Below are 25,570 nucleotides of genomic sequence, written 5' to 3'. Positions count from 1 at the left end.
ACTGTTCATAGTTTTGATCTTCTTCAATTACTTAGATAAATCCCTTTAACATTTCATGTAATAAGGGCTTGGTGATGATGAACTCCTTGAACTTGACCTTATCTGGGAAGCACTTTATCTGCCCTTCCATTCTAAATGAAAGCTTTGTTGGATAGAGTAATCTTGGATGTAGGTCCTTGCCTTTCATGACTTCAAATACCTCTTTCCAGCCCCTTGTTGCCTGTAAGATTTCTTTTGAGAAATCAACTGACAGTCTTATGGGAACCCCTTTGTAGATAACTGTCTCCTTTTCTCTTGCTGCTTTTAAGATTCTCTCTTTATCTTTAATATTGGGTAACTTAATAGTGATGTGCCTTGATGTGTTCCTCTTTGAGTCCAATTTCTTTGGGATTCTCTGGGCTTCCTGGACTTCCTAGAAGTCTATTTCCTTTGCCAGATTGGGGAAGTTTTCCTTCACTATTTGTTTAAGTTTTCGATTTCCTGCCCTCCCTCTTCTCCTTCGGACACCCCTATGATTCATATGTTGGAACTTATAAAGTTGGCCCAGAGGTTACTAAGCCTCTCCTCATTTTTTTGAATTCTTGTTTCTTCATTCTGTTCTGGCTGAATGGCTGAATATTTATTTCTTCATTCTGCTCCAAATCATTGATTTGAGTCCTGGCTTCCTCCCTGTCACTCTTGGTTCACTGTATATTTTTATTTCACTTTGCATAGCCTTCACTTCTTCTATTTTGTGACCATACTCAGTCATTTCTGTGAGCATTCTGATTACTAGTGTTTTGAACTCTGCATCTGATAGGCTGGCTACCTCTTCATTGCTTAGTTGTATTTTTTCTGGAGCTTTGATCTGCTCTTTCATTTGGGTCATATTTTTTTGTGTCCGCATGCCTATTACATAGTAATGGGCAGAGCCTTATGTATCCACCAGGGTGAGGCAACCCTCTTTGCTGAATTGTGGTGATGTCTTTGGGGGAGGGGTCCGATAGGGAACAATGTCACTTGCTCAGCTCTCCACCAACTTTCAGTCACTTTCCCCGCTTCTCACAAGCAAATTGGGCCCTTATGGCGCTGACTCCTGGGGGTGTGGGTTTATGTACGTTCTAGGACCCAGTGGGTCTCTCCAATGAACTCTCCTGTGAGACTGAGAGTTTCTCCTGCAATTCCTACAGGACTTTATAGTCAGAGGTTTTGAGGCTTTATTTCCCCGTGCTGGAACCCTGGGTTACATGGTCTGTTTTGCACCCTAGTTATTCCTCCCGATTCATCTGTAAGCAAATGTGGGACCACCTGGTCCTCCAGGCACTGCCTTGCTGCATGTCCTCTCCACCCTGGCTGCCTGTCCTCACCCCTCCTACCAGTCTGAGTGAATGTTTCTTCTTTAACACCTTGGTTGGAGGACTTCTATACAGTTTGATTTTCTGGCAGTTCTGGTTGTGTTTTGTTTTTTAATTTTTGTCCTTCTTTTGACTGTGGAAGGAGGCAAAGTGTGTCTACCTACACCTCCATCTTGACCAGGAGTTGAATGAATACCATCTATATATCTTTACTTTAACATTTAAAACACTGAGTTTTAAACAACTGAGCACTGTCTCTGGCTTAGCAAATGTATCAGCACAGCCAAAAGAGGGAAGTCCATAACAGCTTCATGGTCTCTTTTCATTCAGGGCAATGGCCCCTTGGCCGTAATAATTCCATATCAGTGGTAAGCCCAAATCTATCACTTGCAACCTGCCAACCAACAGTGGGACAGTGTCATACACGCTCTACAGGATGCATTTCTTCCTTCTCTAAAGCCTTTCAGTATGAAGTAGTGAAAAACAATTCTAGGTATAAGCATATATTATCACCATTAGAGACAAAACTGAGACTGCCTCTTTATCTCAGCATAACGTCTACAGTGTTGACGTGCCCTGTAAGGCACTCATAACTTGTCCAGCCTCACCTACCTCCCAGGCCTTACACAGCCCCCACCCTCCATTCGGTGGCCTTATTTCAGTGTCTGACTGCTCATATTCTCTGCTACCACAAGGAAAAATTCTACTTTTTCTGTCAAGAATGCCCCAACAGCTCTGTTAACTCTGGTAGCGGTTCAATGTTGTTTCCTTAGAGAAGCTCTTTCTGATTACAGTTCAGGTCAGTTTCCTTTATTACAGACAATCATGGAAATGTGCTCCTTCCTTTAGCTCCTGCAATCAGTCTCTCATCGGTTAATTAGTTGATTATAGTGTGTCTCCTCCTCTAGACTAGAAGCTCTGTGAGAACAGAGACCATGTATATTATCACTCACCATGGAACTCTCGCTGACCCATAAATTTTTACTTAATGGATGTACAGATGAATTCATATTAATGAAAAAATAAGAGAACTTCACGTAGTTTTCGACTGTCAAGATTAACAATGTGTGGGCTATAAAGAAGAGTGAAAAGAAATTGAGGATCTGTCTGTTGACCAGACATCTGCTGGGAATGCTAGGAACAGGGTTTGGTTGTGTTTGATGAGCACAGAGAGGTTTCAAACACCCACAAAAAAATCCATAAAGGGTCCATGGAGGTCAGATAGCATACTAGCATATTAACTACAATAAACAAGCCACATAACACAATCAATAAAATGGTGGGTAAACCACCTCGTATCAGACTGGTAGAGGACACCTGGGTTCTAGTTCTAGTTCTGCTACAATGAGAACTTGGCCAGTTATTATTAGTCTCTGACTCCATTCCCTCACCTGAAATGCAAGCATTGGGCTGGAAATTTTCTAAAGTATCTCAGCCTAAGATTTCAGGACTTTGGAGAATGTTTGCAAATGCATGCTACTCACAGATGAAAATACCATGTACACTATTTAAATCGCTTGTCTTGTAGAGGAATATATCTTGGATGGTGAAAAACACCTCAGAGTAAGAAGCAAGACTTGCATGCTGCCCAGAAAGAGCAAAGCAGTACACACACTTCAAAAACAGTTGACACAGGGCCCAACCACGTGTTCCATGGCAAAAAAAAAAATTTGTATTGTGTTACCAGGATAAACACCACCAGAAATAGGTATCATTTACCCCATGACTGAATACTCTTTCTCCAAGAGGTTTTCCTTCTCAATCTAGTCCTAACTCCACTATGTTTCTGATTACCCACAGGATGCCTTGCACGTCTGCCTGCATCTGTGTCATCTGCCTTCCAGGATTCTCTATGGGGGCATTCTTAAACAATGAAATTACAAACACCCAGAAATTTTTGAAAAGAACAAAAAAGGATTCAGACATACTAACATTTATACCTAATGACAAGGAAATGAAACAAGTTAAGTACAGACACAAGATTTTTTTAAGCACAGTGAAGTCATGTAGGTTAACATTTGGGAAAGATAGGGCAAGAAAGTCCATTAAATACCTGTTAAGATGTAACGTTGCTTTATGTGTTTTTTGCAAAATGATAAATTAAGAATCAATTGATTTCCCTGTATTTTTTTCATCTTTATCATTGTCCTTAATGGACAGCTAAAATCTTAAGACATGAATCAGTCCTTACTTTTTAACATATAATTTTTTACTTCACTTAATCTATATACAATTTTGAATAATTTTTAAATCATATGATATATCATAAATTATCAATAACTACATAGGAAGGGAGAGATGGGAGACAGTTCTGCCTTTCCATACTTATAAAGGCTTGTAAACTGATACTTATAAAAATACCCAGCATAACACTGGCTCACAAGCACCCACACTCTTCAGACTGTATTTCGTACTTCAAAGTCTGTCTCTGTCTTGATATTTTTGATAATAAAGAAAAAGTCTAGATCTAAAATACCACCAACATTTCATCTAAAGGGAAAGTCATGGCAATAGATTCAAATATACACACCTTATAATGGTGATTTTGAAAAGTGCAATCACACTTTCCACAAAACTCAAAGATCAAATAAACTTTATTATAGAACATTAAAACTTACTACAAGTTCTTCTTGAGATGATTTTAAATAATCTCATAAAAGCCCCTCTAGATCCCAAAAAGGCATATGAAACCAACATTAACTAGATATTTAATTAACGTTAGATTTCAAAATGTGACAATTGTAGTCTCATATTCGAGCAGAAGGATTAGCACAAAAGAGGTCTCAATAAACATTTTTGATGAATTAAGCACTTATTTTCTCAATCACAATGTTTCGATTAGATTTACATTTCAGTAAATTGTGCTTTTGTGTTTTCTATGTATTGATTATATAGAAACTCCTGCTTAAGTAATTTAAATTGTGCTACATATATCACATTATACTTGTGTTACATTTGTTCATGAATATTTTGATTCTTTTTACTAGTTGTGGTTTAATGTTAAAATTGCTCTTCATCTTACAAAATCTAATGTGATATAAAATTAAGTAAAATGCAGCCAGTATGTAAAGCAGATAAAATAAGAAGCACAGGTTCAGAAAAAGATTCATGTTACAAAACAGTAAAAAATAAAATAAAATAAAATGTTTCTAGAGAATTAAAACTACCTTCCTGTAATTCAGACCTGTGAAAATTATTTGAAGACTTCTCCAATAATTTATATGGAACCACAAAAGACTCTTAGTAGACACAGCAATCTTGAGAAAGAACAACAGAATTGGAGGAATTATACTACCTGATATCAAACTATACTACAAGGCCATAGTAATCGAAGCAGCATGGTACTGCCATAAAAAAAACAGACATATAGATCAATGGAACAGAATAGAGAGCTCAGAAGTAGGCCTATACTTTTATGGTCAATTAATATTTGACAAAGGAGGCAAAAAACAATGGGGTAAAGATAGTCTGTTTAGTAAATGATGTTGGGAAAATTGGACAGATATGAGCAAAAAAATTAAACTGGACCAACTTCTTATACCATACACAAGAATACACAGATTAAAGACTTAACTATTAGACATAAAACCATAAAAATCCCGGAATAAAAAAACATAGGCAGCAAAATCTTGGACATGTCTTGTAGACATGTAGACATGTAGACATGTTTTGTAGCAATGTTTTTTCGATATATTGCCCCAGACAAGGGAAACAAAAGAAAAATAAACAAATGGGACTACATCAAACTAAAAACTTTTTGCACAACAAAGGAAACCATCAACAAAATAAAGACAACCCACTGAATGGGAAAATGTATTCACCAAATGCTACACCTGATAAAGAGTTAATATCCTTAAAACTTATAAGGAATTCATAAAACTCAATACCAAAAAAACAAACAATTCAATTAAAAAATGGGCAAAGGACCTGAACAGACATTTCTCCAAAGAGGACATACAAATGGCTGATACACATATGAAAAGATGCTCAAGGTCACTAATCATCAGAAAAATGCAAATTGAAACCACAATGAATTTATCACTTCACACCTGTCAGAACTGCTATCATCAATAAATCTACAAACAGCAAGTGTTGGCGGGGTTGTAGAGAAAAGGGAATCCTTGTGCACTGTTATACAGATTGGTGCAGCCACTGTGGAAAGCAGTATGGAATTATCTAAAAAATTAAAAACTAAACTGCCTTATGACCCAGTGATTCCACTTCTGGGAATAAATCTGAAGAGTCCTGATACGCTAATTTGAAAGAATACATGCACCCCTATGATTAATGCAGTATCATCTACAATAGCCAAGATCTGGAAATAGCCCATGTCCACCAGTAGATGAGTCGATCAAACAGCTATGCTACATTTACACAATGGAATGCTGCTCAGTTGTGAAAAAGAAGGCAATCTTACCCTTTGTGACAGCATGGATGAACCTGGAGAGAATTATGCTAAGTGAAATAAGTCAGTCAGAGAAAGACAAGTGAGATCAAACTAACAAACAAAACAGAAACAGACTCACAGATAGAGAACAGACTGACAACTTTCAGAGGGGAGAAGGGTTGTGGGGCTGGGTAAAAAGGTGAAGGGATTAAGTAAAAGAAAAACAAAAGACTCATAGACACAGACAATAGCATGGTGATTACCAGAGGGAAAGTGGGTGAAGGAAGGTAAGTCCCTCCATCTCCTCTGGGGGAAAAAATCATTCTAATGCAGCATCATAAATTATCCTTAACTTATCCTTAAGGATAAGGATTACCCTTATCCTTAAAAGATTAAGTAAAAGCTTACTAAAATTTTTTAAAATTATTATTGGATTAGGATCTTTAATTACATTTCAATATATTCTATTAAATTTGAGGGGTTCACAGCCAAAATGGGTCTAAGAAGCTAATTTTAAGGTTTTTAAACAAGTCCCTTTAGAAAGTCATGTACTAGGATAGGAAGCACTCAAGTGTATTTCCTTTTTTATTTAACTGTTGCTGTTTAAATTCTGTTAAGAGAGTTTCTTTGACAGATACAACATCAAGAATCTCACCCACGGGGCCCTTAACCCTTTAACACATAGTATTCCTCTAGCAATATCTAACACTGGGATTTATAAATCTTTTCTCATGGTCGGAGAGAGGTTCCATTGGCATTTAACTTCTAGGAAACCCTGTCTAGGTCCCGTAATGCTCCATGCATTTCCGTTCTAGGAAGACAAGAGAAGTGCATATTCTCTTCATTCCTGTTGATTACATATTCCATAAAAAGCTGATGAGAATTCACACCTGTATAGACTAACCTTTGCTATTGTCCAGCTGGAACCTGATTGTGAGATGCTGCCTAACAAGGAGACCCTTTCAAATATAGTTTACTAGATGGCTCTTTGTGCTTTTCTATTTTAATCTCTAACCTATAAGAAAGCACTTTAAGAGCCCCGGGAAAATGTACCCATTTAGTTGTTCAGAATGAAAACAAAACAACATTCTTCATTTTCTCCCCAGGGAGAATTAGAAGGCTAAATGTTGATACTCTCGAACCAAATGATCAGACAACATTTAAAAATATATTTGCAGTATAGGGTTAACATAAGAAGAAAAAGAAGGAATCTAGCCTTTCCAACAATCTCTGATTTCATTATAAAATCAACCAAAAAAAAAAAAAAAAACCCAGGGCCCTTGGATTTTTTCCTAAGAAAATGGATAAAGCACATTTTCTTTTCATTTGCCTTTGTGCTTTTGACCCAAGAAATTATAACTGATTACATATCAGAGAGAATAATAAACCTAAATTGATGACTGACATTTTGACACACTGAACTGTAATATTTCACCACTGAAATCTTGGACAGTTTTCTAAGGGCTCTCTTTAAAAGTGGGCCACATAAATAGCCAGCACACTGAGGGTTTAATTATGAAATCAGAAGGCTTGATTCACGACCCTCTTTTCAAATCCCAGCACCTCTTCATTCTCAGACTCAATGTCTCAGAGATGCAATCACAAGCACTTACCTTGTTTACTTCTGAGTCTTCTTCCAGCTTCCCCACTGCAGCTGAGCCCTGAGTGGACTCCTGCATGTCAGAAGTGACCTGCTTCTCTCTGCCTGGCGGAGTAAACTTTTGTTTTTTTTCTGTTGAGCATTTTGGTTTGAGAATGCTGTTGAGATAATTTTCCATCTCCTGCTTAGCAAATTCAAGTCTGTTTTCCAAATCTTTTTGTTTACACTTAAGTGATTTTATATCATCTTTAATAATCTTCTGTCCCACTGAAGATGTATTTTGCTTGATGGATTTTGCTAAACCTACAATCTTCTCTAACGTGCCATCTTGTAAATGGAGTCTATTCTCTAGTTCCTGTGAGTGGAGAAAATATTGTCACAAGAACTAACTCTGTTCAATTGTCACAAGAGTTAATTGACTTTTGTAAATCACAACATATTCTGCTTCACTAGCGGGAAGAATAAGAAACTTATCAACTTGTATTACAAAGAAGAAACTTTGGGTAAGATTTAAAGCAAGGTAGAATCCCAGATCAAATTCCCAAGCAGATTTTCTATGTAACTAAAAAATTAAAAGTAACAAATTTTCACAACACAGTTCCTGGAACATTGGAGGCAGTCAATACATGTTTGTTCAGTATGTATTTAGTTCAAGTTACAGCCTTTGACATAATCAAAACACTAAATAATAAGTGCCTACTATTTGCAAAACATTGAAAAAGTATTTAAAAAATCACTTAGAATGTACAAACATGAATCTAATGTTAATATTTAAAATTCAGAGCAAAGCTTAAATAAATCTATCTAGTACAACATCTTCAATATAATGGAAACTCAATCAACATTTGCTAAATGTATGCGTGAATAAAGGGAGCTAATTTGAGAATTCTAGACTCAAAATTAATTTGAGGTTCTATAGCAGGTACTGATGTTACCACTGAAATAGAATAAGCCTTAAGGTCACTAAGTGAACAATGTAGGATTTATTAGTCACTATCTTAATGGACCACACAAAAAAATATTCATTCATTCATTCATTCAACTAACAGCAAGTATTATGATAGGTTCTGAAGCTACATGGGTGAGTAAAATCCATTCCCTTCAAGTTCCTACAGTTCAGTGAGCAGGTCACAGAAGTGAACAGACAATTGAAATGAATGTGTAAAGGTCTCTGCTTACAAATATGCAAGGGTCATTGAAATATTTTAAACTGAAAGAAGCAAATGCCAGATTTGCATTTTAGACAGATCCAGAAGGTGCAATGGAGTGAGCTCGTGCAGGCAGGGAGCCCAGAAGACTAATGCAGAGATCTGTGAGATGGGGACCTGTCCTAAAGCAGCAATCATGGGGGCAATGGGAGGGTCAGGGGGATGGGGACTAACTGTAAAGATATTCCAGAGATGAGCGAGACAACACTTGATGCCTGACCAGATTAGGAATCCAGGAAAGGATATCCAGGTTTCTGACTCAATAAGCCTGGAGAAATGGTGGAGATATTCATGGAGTCAAAGAACCTAGTAGATAAAGCAGGTTCATTGGCAGAGAGCCCCCCCCCCCCCAGAGATGGAGAAAGGGAAAGAAAAGATGAGTTAATTTTTGGACGTGCTTAACTACAACTAACTGTGAGACAACCAAGTAGAGATAGTTAGTGAAGAGTTAGGAAAAGCACTCACCCAACTAGGATTAGAAGACTTGAGTCGTGGCCCCTCCTCTGTCAATTAACCTGGGTGACCTTGTATGTCCCTCACCTTGCCACAACTCAGTTTACTGGGTATAAATGGAGGGGTCTGAACTTGATGGTCCCTGTGGTTCCTCTGTGTCTAGCAACAGTCTGCATTTTAATTTTTCAACAGGATCCTGAGCTCCTCACAATGAGTCTCAAGTTTTTTACTTTTCTCAGTATCCATGCATTCAAACAGTGCCTCAGACACGACAAGACCTCAACGTTTGTCACGTTATCACTACTAAAAGGGGAGGCAAACTTGTCCATTCTGGAGAAGTCTGGCACGCTTCCCAGGTCCCCAAAAGGAAGCAATGACACATTCCCAAGCTTATGTCAGCAGTGCCACCCTGTGACTCACCCCATAAAATCTCCAGTCAAGGAACTGTGAAAAGAGGAGCTGAGAAGAGCTTTACTTTGTTTTCTTCTAGAAGACACCACTTAGGCCTATTTATGTTGGCTGTGCCAACAGTAAAAACCCAAGGAAAGTGTTTTGAGGATGTGGATAAACGGCTGCAATCCTCACAGAGTGGGAATTTTGAAAGCCCTACCTCTAGGGGAGAGCTCTAATGTAGTCCACAAGTCCACAAACTAATAAAAATTACAACTCCTATCCACCCACGATGAAGAATGCAAACGGGAAAGAGTTGCCCCTGGGTCTTGTGGGAGATGCATCCGTGGGCCACCCAGTCTCCCCAGGAATCACTGTGCGGTCTCTGAAACAAAGAGCTCCAGAAGCTACAGACAGGCCATGGGGAGAATCATCCCTGAGGCTCCCAAGTGCAGGGACCAGTTACAACAGAAATGATAAATGGATTTGGTCACAAAAGAAGAGCATCCCCATTATTTTTATGACTAGTCAGAACTTTACCTAGTAGTCATCTGAAGAGCACTTGACTTTCAAACCAAAAACATTCATTAGTAAAGTTGTCATAAAATTGAGTTTTTTTAATGTCTATCATGTGTGGACATTGTTTAATACCTGCAGTTCCTGGAGTTTTCCCTCAACTTCCATTTGATCGATAGGCCTGTCAGAAAAACTAGCAAATTCCTTGGAGATGTTGTCCAATTCGTTATTTAGGTCTGTGATGCAAGCCTGGTATGCGTGGTGTTCTTGAACATGACCTTCCAATTTTTGCACGCAATCCTAAAAATGAAACCATGGACAATGTATGAATGATTTCTTTCTGAATTTTCTCACTCAGATAATAATGAAGTTGTTCATGAATACTTGTTTTATGAGGTTTCATCTTGAAATAGGAATATGGTCATAAATTGTCCAGAATTCTCTTAGAATTTAGTGTTTGAGATATTTCACTATAAAACCTCCCTTCTCCCCCAAAAGCGGCCCTTAATGAGACCATATCTTTTCCCCCATGCTTCTTTGTTTTCACTTCTTTCCTGAAGATGATTTATTTGTTAAGAGGCTTACAAAATGAAATGCCTACAAATTATGTCATCATCACAAACATCCATAATGAAGCAGGTCCCTTAATTATCCTTCTTACTAAAACTAAGTGCCCACACTTGAAAATGAGACTATATGAGATCAACCTAACCCCTGATTCCTTTCAAAAGATTCAAACTCCAAAGTTGTGTCTCAAGAAAAAGTAATCCTAACTCAAGAGCAAAATCACCTTCAGGTTCTCTTCCCGGAATAAGAAAATAAGGTGGCCACACCTAATCAGAAAAGTAGCAACTATTAAACTAAGCAACTTAATGCCGAGAGGATACACCTTTACCCCTGCACAACTCCTTCTATCTGTATAAGCAGGGTTTCTTACCCAGGTAATTCCAAACCGAAACTGGTTTTTAATGTGCACAGAATTATAAACAATTCTCTTAAAAAAACACACTCCCTTATGACGAGCTGACATTTTACCTCTTAACCCTTTTACTGCAGATCATGTAGAAAGAAATGAGAGAGAGAGACATACGTTTTTACAGAATAACGAATACAAACTATTATAATAGATGATGGATGATGGATAGATGTTTGCATAGATACATCAATGGACAGAGGGATGGATGCATGGATGACGCATGAATAATTGAAACAATCACCCTCACAGAGATGCCTAAAAAAATCTTAAGTCTTTTTATCCCCGAAGAGGGGAATGTCAATGAGAGAAAATAACATCCTTATCAAATAGTACATGATGCATTCTTCTAGCAAAACTGACTAGTTTGATTCATTTATCCTGGAGGATTTAACATTTTTATCTAAAAGTGATACATTAAATTTTAAAAAATGGTTCTCTATATAAATCTTACATAATTATGACAATCATTTAAAATTTTATTTTGACCACTTCACCTGTAGTCGTTGAAGAAGACTTTCATGTAGATGCTTTATTTCCAGCCAAGGCTCTTCGCTGAACTTGGGATTTTTAGTGCATTCTAAGAGGTAATTTCCTTGAGATTTTAGCTCCTTTAGCAAGGATGTCAAATCTTGTGCTTTCTGGAGGAATTTCTTATAAATTTTCAACTGAGCTTTCTTCTCCTGCAACCCATGTTGCAGAGCAAAGCCCACTTCTTGTTTCTTTTTTAGTTCTGTGAGCATCAACCTCAGATCCTCCTTGCTTTGCAAATACCTCTCTCCTTCTAGGAGAAGCTTTTCTTGATGGCTAAATTTAACAAAACATTTTACAAAGGAAATGACAATTAGCAAATGGAATGGCACTTTGCATATTATAATGTAACATACATTACAATAAGAGCATTAAAATAATACTAATATACATTATTCCTACAGACTTTTTGGCATTATAATTATTGTTTTAATTTCGGAACTAAATAGCACTGAGCTTAGTTCAAAAATTAAGACAATAATTATTTGTAGTATTACTGAAATATTATTGTTTTTTGTTACATAATTTGACCTGAGAAAAAATAATTAATAATTTAGATTTCAAACTATTTGCTCTTATTATGTTTAAATATAGTTACATTACCCTATGTTTTTCTTTTTCATATAAGTAGAACAAATAAGCATTCAGTGTATTGGCCAACTAACTAGTTTATTCTTTTTATATCTTAAATTTAGCTTTGATCTGATTGTCTTGTTGAGAAATATAAAATTCACATTTCCACCAAACATTAAGTGTATCATTTAAGATGTGATCTAAATCAAGTTTTTACTAGAATTATGTCCATCTAGTTCAGACATTTACTGATGATTGCACGTGTAAGAACCCTAGGATACATATTTAATAGTGTTAATATTCTACAGGAATACCATGTGGATACTGAGGTTGTCTGGGGGAAGGTAGTTTCAGTGCAGAAGTGGAGTGTTGAAGGTAGAATGACAGGCGATGTTAATTTGTTACCTCATGGGGTGACGTACTAGCCAAAGTGAATACTGCCACAGAGCTATGACAGCGTGTTTTATACCTGACCCAGAGAACTATTCCTCTTCGTTTCGGCCTCTGACATTTTTGATGTTCCTGACCTACTGACTTCCTCTCCAACAGGCATTGTATCCAAATCCAGGAAGCAGACAAAACATACTTGTCGTAGCTTCACTGTGCAACGGAAAACCAGGAGAGTGGTGAAGGCATGTCCTTTACCTTAGATACGTGTTGGCTAAATGGAGTGTGCTGGCCCACTGGTTCTCGATGTCAGTAACGGTCTCTGACACCAACGGAGCCTTGCTGGTCACAGCCCGACTCATGATCTTCTGTATTTTAGCATCCCCCTCAGGCTTCAGTAAAATGATTTCCTGAATTCAATCAAAAAGATTTTATAATCCCATTCATAGTACTTAGGGATAGTACATACACTATCTTTTTATTTATAAACATTATATTAAGATTCTACCTGCAGGTTAGATTTCAAAATTACCCTTTCATTTTTATATGTCTTTGCCCAAATGACAAAGACATCTCCCTTGCATTATAGAAGACTGGTCTCTAGAAACACCCGTCAGGTTGAGCTGATTGCATTCCTGACTTCCTCTTGATTTTCAACAGCCTTCAAATAGAGTATATGCCAAAAAACAAAAACAAAAAAAGCAAGCCCTGGCAAGTCCCCCCTCCTACCTACTCCATTATTTCCAGATGAAGACTTAGGCTACCAACCTGCACAGAACATTTTTATACACTCAAGACGAGACTCATGGCTTCCCAGAGGAAAATGCAGCAGTGTCCTTCCTGCAATTCTTATCTCTGCACCATGGCACAATTAATTCCCACTCCCTGGTCTTCTCTTCCCCTCCTGTGTTCTGAACTATCAAGTTCTCCCCTTCTTAGAAACTACTCCAGATTCACCTTCTCTGGAAAACCTTTCCGAAAATAATCTCAAGGTTCTGATTACTTCATGAAGTCTCACCAACCCTTCCAGCTCATTACTCTTAACCATTTCTTCTAACAATACTTCCATCAACATGATTTCAATTCTCCCTAGTTTCTTTTAAGCACATGTGCTTCGGTCTCCTGTATTTTAATCCAGCAATATTTACTGAATCTCCCTTAGATAAAAAGTGGGCTGAAGGGAGGTTGAGATTCCCTTGCCCTCCACAACCCACTCAGTACCCAATAACCTTGATGAACCCTACACATCCACTCTGAAGAAAAGTTCCCTGCCAGACCCGCCCTGGACACTGCTGGTGCCTTTTTATACCCCAGCAAACTCCCACCTGCCACAGCTGTGACTTCCTGCCTTTATTTCAATTCCGCTGCACCCGGTAAAGATGGACAATAACTGGGCATTGCCCTCACAAGGAGAGGATCTACTTTCTTCCATCTGCATTAAAATAATTTTTAGATCCCTCACAGCCCTTCTCTGTTGTAAGGTCAATCATCTGAATGTCTTTAACCATTCTACAGTGATTCTATTTTCCATTAAGAAACAAATCTTTGCCATTTTCCTCTAAATCATTTCAAAATAGAGTTCACTCTGACCTCTGAGATTTTATTTCCACAGTTATACCTTTATTTTCTGGATTGTTTCCTCAAGTGGCATTTGGCCTTCAGATGAATTCAAAACCATAAGGGATTCTTTAATCCCTGTTATCCAGTGAATCACATCTTGGGCAAGATCATTAAAGCTCTGGTCCTCAGCAGGAGGTAACTTATCCTCTTCCTCGATTGCACATATTTGTCTCAATAATGCCTGGTATCTATCAGTCAAACATGTTGATTCCATTATTATTTCTTCTTCAGTAAGCCCACATTCCTTCAAAGAGTTGTTCAACTGGGCCATGGATTCAAATTGTTCTCTGTAAATTCCAAATATCACTGAAAGTTTACAGCAGCCACAACATCATGTAAAAAAAACTATATTCCCAGCAAATACATTGTAGACAAGATCAGTTATACCTCTTTCTAGCTAGCGCTTGGCAAAATAACTCAGTTTTCTCTCCTGATTCTTCCATTTCTTTCCATTTCTCTTCTTGATTAGTCAGCCACTTACTCAGGTTTCTGTGGTCATCCTGGAGTCTAAAAGAACATTACAAACGTGAGAATATAAGGTAAGTAAAAAGTGTTTCTCTGAAGAGAAGACTGACATGAATCTTCTGAGCCAACCAGGTTTTTTTTACTGCATGTTTTTGTTATTCTTTGGAGAAAATTTAATTTGTAACATTATTTATGAATACTAATGGCCTGTATTGCAATGGTATTCTATAAAGCAGGAGTCACACAAATGCATCATAAAAAACAGGAAACAAACAAAACATTTTTGGCCTCTCCCCTGAACCTTTGCCATGTTAAATAATTTGAAGAATTCTCTAAACCTCCATCTTCCTAGAGCCAAACTGAGGCTTGGAAGTATGTATGTTATTCATGAAATTTGTGTGTATTGTGTATCCCAACGCTAGCTGTACCGAGGCAGAGTACATAGAAGGATATCATTAGAAAACATGCTATTAGAGGTCAACTTCATTTCCTACCTCAGTAGCTGATGCAAATAGTCATCAAGCTCCTTTGCTCGCACCTGGCACATGGACTCCATTTTTTCTAATTCAATTTCTTGACTTTCAATCCAACTGTTAAGCTCCTTAACATGTGCTTTGGGCAGGTGCTTCTTCACATGATTCAGTACCGTTCCCACCTGCTGTATTTGCTTGCCTCTACCTTCAAGAGCCAAGAAATCCTTAAAAAAGACAAAAAGTCAATTATGTCCTGCTGGCAAGTGTATGTTCTCTGCCAACCCCATGACACGGTCCAAGCCAGTAAGTACACTGACGTGCCATCTTCCTGACTTCCTGTACAAAAGAAGACCTATGGTGATACGACGGACTTCAATGACAAATGACCAAAAGCTGATGTATATTAGTTCTACAGTGCGTGTGTGCAACTGACTTTCTGGAAATGGCGTAAGCAAAACAGCGCAGTGCCACCATGGAGGTCAGTAGAAGTTAAGCCCGGAAAAGCTGCACTCTTCTTTTCTGGCCATACTCCTCCTAAATACTTGTTCCTTTATGGAAATCAAAGTGTAAAACTAAACAGACTATTTTCTATAAAACTTTGTCCAAATCACCATTTTATTTCAATGTTTGTGTTAAAGTGTTTGAGCATCAGTTGCTGAGGCCCATTAACAGGGTGACATTAAATGGATTAAAAAAAATCAGAACTATAAAAAAATAGAAGAAAGGTAGTTCTATCAATGAAGAATCATATCATCAAAGCAGTGAATCAGAGAACATTAAGTGCCACCAATAAGCTTGAGAGGGTGACTTATTATCAAAATTAAAGTACTAGATCACCTACCCTGAAGTGATCAAGAGTTAAGGGTGCGGTGCATTTGGCACGGGCAGGCACTCTGCCGTTTATTAGCCGCCTCCACTATACTTTGACTAGCAGTGTATTCAAGTTCAACTGCAATTTTTAAAAGAAATATGCCTGGGAAGACTTAAAAAATCAAGAGACCTCTTTCAGGAAAGTAAAGGAATGTCAAAGACCAAATTAGATAAATGTTTAAGTTTTTATCAAATATGATTTTATCGTAATTGAATTCATTAGCAGACACTTAAGATAAACAGCATCTTAGAATAGGTGTATAAACAGAACTTGTTTAAAACACCTGCACCATTACCCAATAAGCAGTTTCCAAATCTTTGGGAAAAGCCAGGTTATTTAAAATATTACCTCTATGCAGGTAAATTAATAAGTCAAAGTAATTATCATCCTATCTATTTAAATGCAGCTCTATGCCTCTAGCATTTTAGTTTTAATGAATTCTTACTGAAATCCATATGACTTACAGAAAGTTTCTGTAGCTTTCGTTCCATACTCTTTTTTGTTTCTGATAATTCAAAACACTCTTCAAGGTCTATTTTAATGTTGCCGAACCAGTCATTAAAGTTCTTGCACTGATCTGCAGGGGAAAATAAATAAATGAATAAATAAAGCTGTATTCATTCGAGATAGACTGCATACATCTAGTTAAAGTGAGAGATTTTGAAACTTGCTTCCCACGCCATGGCTACAAATCATTGTATGAACTGATAATATTTTGAAATCCAATTTTGAGGGCCCATGGAATCTACAAAGTAATCGCAGTGTATTCTCTACACTAAAACTCCTTTCCAAGGACACCCAAAGTCACCAGGAGACATGTCCCCAGACTCACTCACCACAGTGGCAGGTCAAACATGAGGACAGCGTTGACTTTCTTTAGTAAAATAAAGATTTGGCACTTAAAAGAAATAGATGTTATTTATGACGTGCATAGATTAGTGAGAGCTTCCCCCGAAAGATTTATCTGAATAAATCCTTTTCTTTAAACATAATCTGTGCAACCATCCCTAAGTGAAGCTTAGATTAGCTTTTGTGTTCACAGTACTTATTCATACTTCAAGATTCTCAGAAAAACAGCAGAAGAAACATTGCACTCACCATTCAATAACTTAGAAAAGTGATCTTGCAAAACACTTTTTTTGGTATTAAATAAATCACTGACACTTTCATATTGCTTTTTTAATTCAGAGAGTTCAGGAGTCAGACAACCTATTTGATTCTCAAGTAATGTCATACTGTGCTTTTGCTGTAGAATTTGCTGTTGTATCTCCTAAATACACAAACAAACAAACAGTCATTAAGTCTTAAAATGCGCTCAATGTACACAATGCATATTAGGTCTCCAATGTTTTTGTAAAAATATAGATGATTTTCTTTTGGGTGCAACTGCTTTCTCTTGGCCAGTAAGTGTACAGAGGCAATGCAATTGAATATCAAATAATTACTGTCCAAGTCAAAGGTGACTGCTAAATATACACAAATTGTTTGTCTGAGATCTTCCCCCAGGCTTTTATTTTTTATCAACTTCAAGAGGTCAAGACCATCAGAAATAAACGAGAAAATAAATCTGAATCACAGAAGAGAAGCAGCGGGAAGTACCTCCAATTTCGTAAAGATCTCCAAGCTGTCGGAAGGAGACAAGGCTTTTAAGAGGGACTCAGTCATCCCAATCTGAGTCTTGGCCTGGTCCAGGTCCTCCCGCAGCTCAGCTGCGTTTCCACTGAGTGCAGAGCCATTGGATTCCTCTGTTAAAAGCCTTTTTACACGTTCTATCTTTTCCAAAGTAGAGGACTCCATGACCTGAAATCAAGAAACACATGAAGTACAGTTACAGATTTTATTTAACTAGATTTTAAGACAAACCACATTGCAAGGGAATGAGATGCAACTACTTCATTTTAATGTGAAATAAATTCTTCTCTACTTATAATTCTTCACTGCTTTACATCACTGTTGCCTTTACATTCGAATGTTGCCTTTAAAGAAAAAGAGTAACATGAAAAACTAAAATGGAACTTCTGACTTTTTAAAGGAGACTAATTTGAAACACTTCCTCAAAACCAGTTCTATCTAGCATACCAATTGAGGTATTATTTCATAGCATTCATTTGAAAACATAAAAGCCTATAGAAAAAATTGCAAAGCCAGCATTTGATGAGTGTTTATTACGTGCACAACATCATGGTAAGCACTTAATGTACAAAAATATAGGCTTAAGAAGGTTAAGTAGCTTGCCCAAGATGAGAAGGCTAATGGGTGGTAGCACCAGGGCCTCGCCCAGAAAGTCTGACTCATATTCAGCTGTGTGAATATTCCTTTTCAGCCACTATGCACTTTGATTTGCATAAAATTGTAGCAAATCTCTTCGCACAACAGAAATTCACACTTGAGGCAATCTCCCTGGTTCTCCATCTAGCAATAAATAAACCTAGAGTCTCTGAAGCAATATTTTCCTTCCTACACCCATGCCAACTCCTGAGGATTCCCCTTGTTCCCTGACATGGACACACAGTGCTCTCTCTCCCTCCACAGAAGAGGCCTGTGAAATAAGTGACACAAGAGAAATGGAAAAAATAATATTCATCCTAAAAGTGGAACAAAGATATATGCTATGCCAAAGATAATAGGCTATGCCATACTATTAAAAATTTAGTTAGACTTAATATAGGAACTGAACACAGGTGAATTAAATAATGATCCTAATTTTATTTTAGGTTTAAGATTCAAATTCTGGTTTATGAACATAACTTTTGAGTACCTTCATTGTGACTTTTAAATAAGAGTTCTCTTACCTGCAATTCAAGAGGTATTTCACTGCTTTGAAGCACAAACTGTATTTTAGCCACTCTTTTAGAAAAATCCGAGGATTTTTGTTCATGGATTTGTAACTCGGCCTAAAACACATAATTTTAACAAAAAATATTTTTATTACATACCTTATTTTCTAGTACCCATGACTGCTATTGCTATTGCTAACATACAGGAAATGAGAGTGCTTTTGAATTGCCCCTAATCACTTCTTGTTTTGACAGAGTCCTGGGAGTTAGAAACCCAAGTGCCTTCATGAATGCGGCCAAACGTAACAACAGAGAGAAGGGTGCGAGCTGTAAGACAGTAGAGAGGGACCAGGGCTGTGCTATACCCGTGTGCAGGGCCCACCTAAAGCTACTGCATTTCATAGATCTGTACCTGTAAATTGTGTCAACACACACACACACCCTACTTGCTGGTGGAATTTGGCCCATAAGCTGGTAGTCTATAATCTTTAACTTCACATTTTAAAACAACCTGTACTTTAAGACAAATATAAGGGACTCTTAGTGATCATTCAGTCATACTCAGAAAACTCACAGTTTTACTTCATGCTATTATCATATACCCAGAAAACTCACAAATCTCCACACACACTGCAAATCCTTTCCAAATGCATAAAAACGGATAACTGAATTTAAGGTGAGTAAAATAACAAATTATGCAGCCATTGTTCACAATATGTACATACATTTTTATATTACATTGAAGCAGATAAAATTGCTAATATTTCAGTTTTTGACCTACCAAGATAGTGCATTTTTATGGTACAAACTAATAATATGTAAACCAACAAAACAATTAGAAAAAATTCTTCCTGGAGTTAAAAAAATATATAACTTTAATTCTTTCCAAATGGTGAAAGCTGAGATTACTGTTTAAAAACATAACCTTTTTTGAAGCTCTACAAAGATGTTCACACTCAGCCTATATCTTGTCTGTATTTTTGAGGGACTGCTTCATTCAAATCATGAAGGTCATCCACAGTCCTGCTCTACGTCAGGGGTTACTAGCCTAAGGGCTGGCAGTCTGTGTTTATACGTGGTTTCATTGGCACCCAGCTACTTTCAAGCACTTGTGTCTTATCCATGATGGACTTCCTTCACATTGCAACAGCAGGGTTCACCATTTGTGACATTGACCAAACGATCTACAAGTGTAAAATATTTACGATTTGGCCCTTTAGGGAAAAGTTTACCTAATCCAGGGGCCTAGAAACCACCTGGGAACACTTAAGCATTTTGATGGGACTTCTGCTAGGGGTTCTTAAGCTTTTATACACCATAAACCCCACTAGAAAGTTGGTGAATCCTATGGACCCGTTGTATAATAATACTTTTAAATAAAACATAAAATAAATGATGTAAAACTATAAAAAAATTACATTTAGTTATCAAAATATTAAAAATAACATCTTTATACTACAGTAATATATATGCTTCTCTGTTAATACATTAACATCATCTAGCAGTGGGCCTGCTAAAAACCACATTTTCAACGTAATGAAAAGGGTGACAGTGGCAACAACCAGATAATGATTTTAAAATATCTGTGATTTGGTTAATAACAATGTCACATGTGAGTTCATCCTATTATGTTTGTTGTTAGATACTCATAAAAATAAAGATGCACTTTCTCCCATGAAAGGTCACTTCATCCATGAATCCCATGGCTGTCTGCAAACCCCAGATTAATGACATCTGCTAACAACTTCCCAGATATCGTAAAGGAAACAACACAGTGCAGGTCCCACTCAAGGGATAATAAAAGAAATAAAAGATTTCTTTGTGATTTCTCTACCCTTTTGTGATTCTTTCAAGAAAGCCAACTCATTATTAAAATGTCAGCTGTGTAAAAAAAAAAAAAGAACACATATTTTATCTCTGTTAAATTACCTTCACCGTTTCTCTTTCCTCTTCGGTGAGTTGATGTGATTCAATTTTTCGAAGGACCTTGTCAGTCCACTCATCAATTACATCTTTTAAGTTAAAAAGTTTGTCCCATAAAGCTAGAGCTCGACCAAGATTTTCATAGCACTCTTCTGCCTTCTCATTTATCTACCATAATTAACAAGAGAAATAACACATTTAGTAGTAAAAAATATACTTTTTCTAAGCCATTGTTTCAGTCAAACACTATTCTTAAGTAAAATTTTAGTTTAAGTTTAACTTTACTGGCTATTTTGCTTTATTAATCAATAAAATACTTGCTTTAACATATCCTATAGTTCCTTCTACAAAAAAAATCTTAGCTGATGAGCTGCAGGTTATATGCAGTGAAAGCAGTAGTCTTCCTAAGTTCTAAACCACAATAAACAAAAAGCACTTTTAAAATCTCAGATGAAAATACAACACAAATTCTTAACTTGCAATTCATTTTAAAAATATCATTAGTTCTCAACTAAAAATGCATTAAATAAATATACAGTGGAACATTAATACCTGCACAAATAAGGAACATATTAACTAGTTTATTTTAAATAAATTGAGCTTGCTCTTTTGTATGCAGAAAATTATAGACCCATTTGTTAGTACTGCCTAAAACTCTGGGTATGAAGGTTAATTTCTAAGTCAAACCTTTATATTATTGAACACTTTTACCATGAGCTCCTTTGAATTTTGTAATGACATTAAAAATACTAAAGATGCAATAGAAAAGGTCAATGTAATTGTTATACAATAGAATTTCTCATCAATTAAATTATCACTTACATCAAGCCATCTGTCCACAATAATATTAGCCTCCTTCTCAAAAGGAGGCTCTTCAAAGGTTCTCATTTTATTTAGATGAAATTGTAGATTTTTGCAGATCTGGTTAATCTTGTCTACAACTTCCAAATGTTCATTAAATTCTTCTTTGACAACTTCAATCTGTTAAAAAGGTATAAAACATGTTTTGATCTACTGACATAGACAAGCTGGTGAAAAACATGATTCTATTATTGGCTTTTATTGTCCCACTTTCTCAATGAAAAGTGTTTATAGTCCTAACCATCTGGTTTAACAATAATTCCACACCCAACTTTCTTCCCACTACACATGATAAAGTATGATCTAAAACCATGTTTTTTGTCCTTGGGAAATGATATTCTACCCAAAAAAGTATATTCGTTCAATGGTATAAAAAATGAAAGTTCCTAGACTCCTCTGTTAGGAATCACCTGTAATAGTGAAGAAAAAAAAGTTCTCATCTGAATAAAACATACAGAACTCTATAACATCTTTAATGCGACTTCCAGTTTAATCTTCTGTGATTCCAACTCCAGCATCATTTCTAACATGGAAGCTGAAAAACTATTTTATGAAAAGGCCAATGATCTTAAACTATAAAATTAAATTTGTTGACTAATGTAATCTTAGTGATTCACTTACTTTACTAATCTTACACAAACACTTTTAAATGACTACATAAAATATGAAAATAGATTTCCCATAGCCAAAAATCTAAAAATTATGCACCCTAGGAGGACTCCCATTTCCGGTAATGTGGAATAGACATACTTTTCCCTGTTCACCCCACTAAGTAATATTAAAAACCCTGCACGTCATATACAAAACTAACTTCAGAAGACTGCAGTTTAAGTGGGAACAATGGCTGCAGGCATCGGCTCCGGAGGAACAACCTGCTTGCTGGTGAGCTCCCTGCAACGTTTTCCCTCACATACCCCAGAATGTAGACTGAAGAAGCCAGCATCAGGTAATGTTACAGACAAAGAAAACCCAACAAAAGCTTGTTCTCTTCATCCAGCGTACCAGGAATAGGACAGCCTTGCAAGGCAGAAAACTTTTAGAAAGTAATTGCTCACTAGAGACAAATATTCTTTTTTAACTATGGCTCAACCCCCACCATACCAGCAAAGGTCAAGTGCACAGCCTAGACTTCCACCATCACCAGGCTGTAACAGAAGCCTCACCTTCACCCAACCAGCATAATGTCAGAGAAGGCCAAGTAGAGAGCCAGGCCTTTCATTCCTGCCGGCAGTAATAAAGCACTCACCCCTATGATGGGCCACATAGGGAACTGCAAGGAACAGCCGGGGGATATCAGTGGAGGCCTAATGGGGAGTCGGCACTCATACCCCCAACTAGCAATAACAGGGTGACCTGGATCTCCAATGTCAAGAAATTATCTTGTTTGCCGGTGACATGATTATCAACATAGGAGGTACCAAGGAATCTATAAAAATACTCCTAGAGCTAAATAGTTTCAGAAAGGTTGTAGAATACAAAATAAACATATAAAAATCAACTGTACTTCTATATACAGCAATGAATACACGAACACTGAACTTTAAAATATAATACCATTTCTAATTACTCAAAAAATTAAATATGTAGGTGTAAATCTAACAAAACATGCATAGGACTTATTTGCTATAAACTACAAAATGCTAAGGAAAGAAGCCAAAAAGGTCTAAATAAATGCAGGGAAAAGCAACTTCATGGATTGGAGGCCTCAACAGAGTAAAGATGTCAATTCTCCCCTCCCCAAAAATCTGATGTATAGGTTTAATGTAATGATCAAATCCCAGTAATACTATTTTGTAGAAATAGATAAGATTATTATAAAATTTATATGTAATGGTAAAAGAACTAAAATAGCTAAAACATTTGAAAAAATAGCAAAGGGGGGGAAAGTCTAATTGATTTTAAAATCTATCATGTACAGTAATAAAGATTATATGGTACTGCCACAGGGACAGACACACAGATCAATGGAAAAGAGTAGTGAACCCACAAATGGATTCACACAAATATACCCGACTGATTTTTCACAAAGGTGCAAAAGCAATTCAACAAAGGAAATAGAGCCTTTTCAACATATGGCCATGGAACAACTGGACATCTATACACAAAAACACAAACCTTAAGTCTCACACATTACACAAAAAATTAACTCGAAGTGGATGATGAATTTAAATGTAAACCAAACACTATAAAACTTATTGGGGGGAAAAAAGGAGAAAATCTTCAGAATCTTGAGATAATCAAAGAATTCTTAGATTTTGACACCAAAAGCACAACTTAAAAAAGGATAAATTGATAAATTGTACTTTAACCAAACTTAGAAACTTTTGCTCTGTCTTCAAAATACCCTGTTAAGAGCTATAGTTTGGGAGAAAATATCTGCAAACCACATCTGACAAATGACTAATATCTAGAATATGAAAAGAACTCTCAAAACTCAACAGTAAAGCAATCACTCTAATTAGAAAATGAGCAAAAGATATAAAGAGATACTTCGCCAAAGATACCATACAAATGGCATGCAGGCAAAAGAAAAGATGGTCAATATCATTAGCAATTAGGGAAATACAAATTAAAGTCATAATGTGATACCACTGCATACTTGTCAGAATGACTGAAGTAAAAAATAGACCATATCTAATACTGGGAAGGATGCAGAGAAACTAGATCACTCATACATTGCTGGTGGGAATCTAAACTGGTACAGCCACTCTGGAAAACAGTTTGGCATTTTCTTTAAAAACTAAATATATAATTAACATACAACCTAGCAACTGTAGTCTAGGGTATTTTTCCTGAAGACAGAAAAACTTATGTTCACCAACACCCCCTACACGAATGTGTATAGCAACTTTACTCATGATAGCCAAAAACTAGAAACAACCCAGATGTGCTTCAAAGTGTGAATAGTTAAATAAACTGGTGGCGTATCATGGAATATTACTCAGCAAGAAAAAGTAATAAATTATCATATTACATACAAGAATCTAAATGAATCTCCAGATAATTATGCTGAGTAAAACAGCCAATCCCCAAATGGTTACAATCTGTATGATTTCATTTATATTAGATTTTTGAAATAGCAAAATTATAAGAGCTTACCATTAAGAAAACCTAGGCAAGGAAACACAGGTTCTCTCTGTATTATTTCTTTTTTAAAAATTTTATGTATTTATTTTTAGAGAGAAGGGAAGGGAAGAAGAAAGAGAGGGAGAGAAACATCAGTGTGTGGTTGTCTCTCATGCACCCACTTATGGGGACTTGGCCTGCAACCCACGTATATGCCCTGACTGGGAATCGAACTGGCAAACCCTTTGCTTCACAGGACGGTGCTCAGTCCACTAAGCTACATCAGCCAGGGCTTTCTCTGTATTATTTCTTATAACTGCATGTGACTTCCCTATAATTATCTCAAAATAAAAAATTTAATTAGAAATATTAAAATGTTTTGATGAAAAAAATTACTGGGAGGTTTCTCTTTCCAAACTTGACACTGCCTAATACATTGGCAAGGCTGAAATGCAAACCCAGGTGTTTTTCCTCCTAGTTTGCACTGGAGCATAATAAATGTCCGTTCCATTAAATGAAAAATTGTACATATATATCCATTCTAATTTTGATTACATTCAAAGGACTTTGTTGTTCCATTGGCACAAGCTACCAGCAGGGGAAGAGAAGGGAAAGAGCAGGAGAGGGTGCCTCAGCACTGACAGGAACTGCAGCTTTCGTCACACAAGGAGTGGGAGGGGGGAAAGAAGGGAAACCTGGTCCCCTCTGACATTTCCCAAACTTCAACAGTCCCCTGACAGTCCAACCTTCTCCTCTTTCATTTGCACTCTGTCTTTCATTAAACAGAGAGGAAATTTGGCACCATACCTTAGATAAACATCCAGGTTTCTGTGGTTTTGAAGGACAAAAGTTCTCAGTGGTATCATATTTCAGCCACTGGTGCAAAGCATCGTGGTAACACATGCTACAAAAATTGACTGATTCTGAAGACAGTACCAAGGTCATCTCAAAATTAACTGAAAGTTGTGTTAACAATCAACAGTAATAAAATTCACTTTTTTCCAGACAGTTAAAAAAGTGTCTGAGAAAAAAATTAAACACCAGTGTATTAGAACTTCTGTATCTTCCATACAAAATAATAATGTTATTCAGCAAATATATAAAACATCCATACACTAGGCACCATGCTAGATGGAGGATTTTCAACATAAGAAAATAATGC

At 36.7% G+C, this 25,570-nt stretch overlaps 1 protein-coding gene across 4 annotated transcripts in view; it reads right to left on the bottom strand.

The window, feature by feature from the left end:
* The window catches only part of SYNE2 (spectrin repeat containing nuclear envelope protein 2), a 284,958-nt gene that overhangs the window by 140,422 nt on the left and 118,966 nt on the right, over positions 1-25,570 (bottom strand). For all 4 annotated transcript variants that reach the window (XM_053928255.2, XM_053928253.2, XM_053928254.2 and 1 more), the window contains exons 33-45: positions 21,304-21,462; positions 20,488-20,649; positions 18,574-18,675; positions 17,381-17,581; positions 16,880-17,051; positions 16,246-16,358; positions 14,932-15,134; positions 14,360-14,479; positions 13,971-14,259; positions 12,611-12,762; positions 11,359-11,668; positions 10,024-10,188; positions 7,335-7,676 (exon numbers count right to left, since the gene is read on the bottom strand). In XM_053928255.2, coding sequence (XP_053784230.1) covers positions 7,335-7,676; positions 10,024-10,188; positions 11,359-11,668; positions 12,611-12,762; positions 13,971-14,259; positions 14,360-14,479; positions 14,932-15,134; positions 16,246-16,358; positions 16,880-17,051; positions 17,381-17,581; positions 18,574-18,675; positions 20,488-20,649; positions 21,304-21,462 — 2,490 coding nt within the window. The remainder of the gene's footprint in view (positions 1-7,334; positions 7,677-10,023; positions 10,189-11,358; positions 11,669-12,610; positions 12,763-13,970; positions 14,260-14,359; positions 14,480-14,931; positions 15,135-16,245; positions 16,359-16,879; positions 17,052-17,380; positions 17,582-18,573; positions 18,676-20,487; positions 20,650-21,303; positions 21,463-25,570) is intronic.

This window comes from Desmodus rotundus, chromosome 7 (genome assembly GCF_022682495.2).
Source record: "Desmodus rotundus isolate HL8 chromosome 7, HLdesRot8A.1, whole genome shotgun sequence".
In the NCBI taxonomy this organism is placed as follows: domain Eukaryota; kingdom Metazoa; phylum Chordata; class Mammalia; order Chiroptera; family Phyllostomidae; genus Desmodus; species Desmodus rotundus.
Note: the sequence above shows the minus strand (reverse complement) of the source record. Positions and strands in the feature narration are given on the sequence as shown.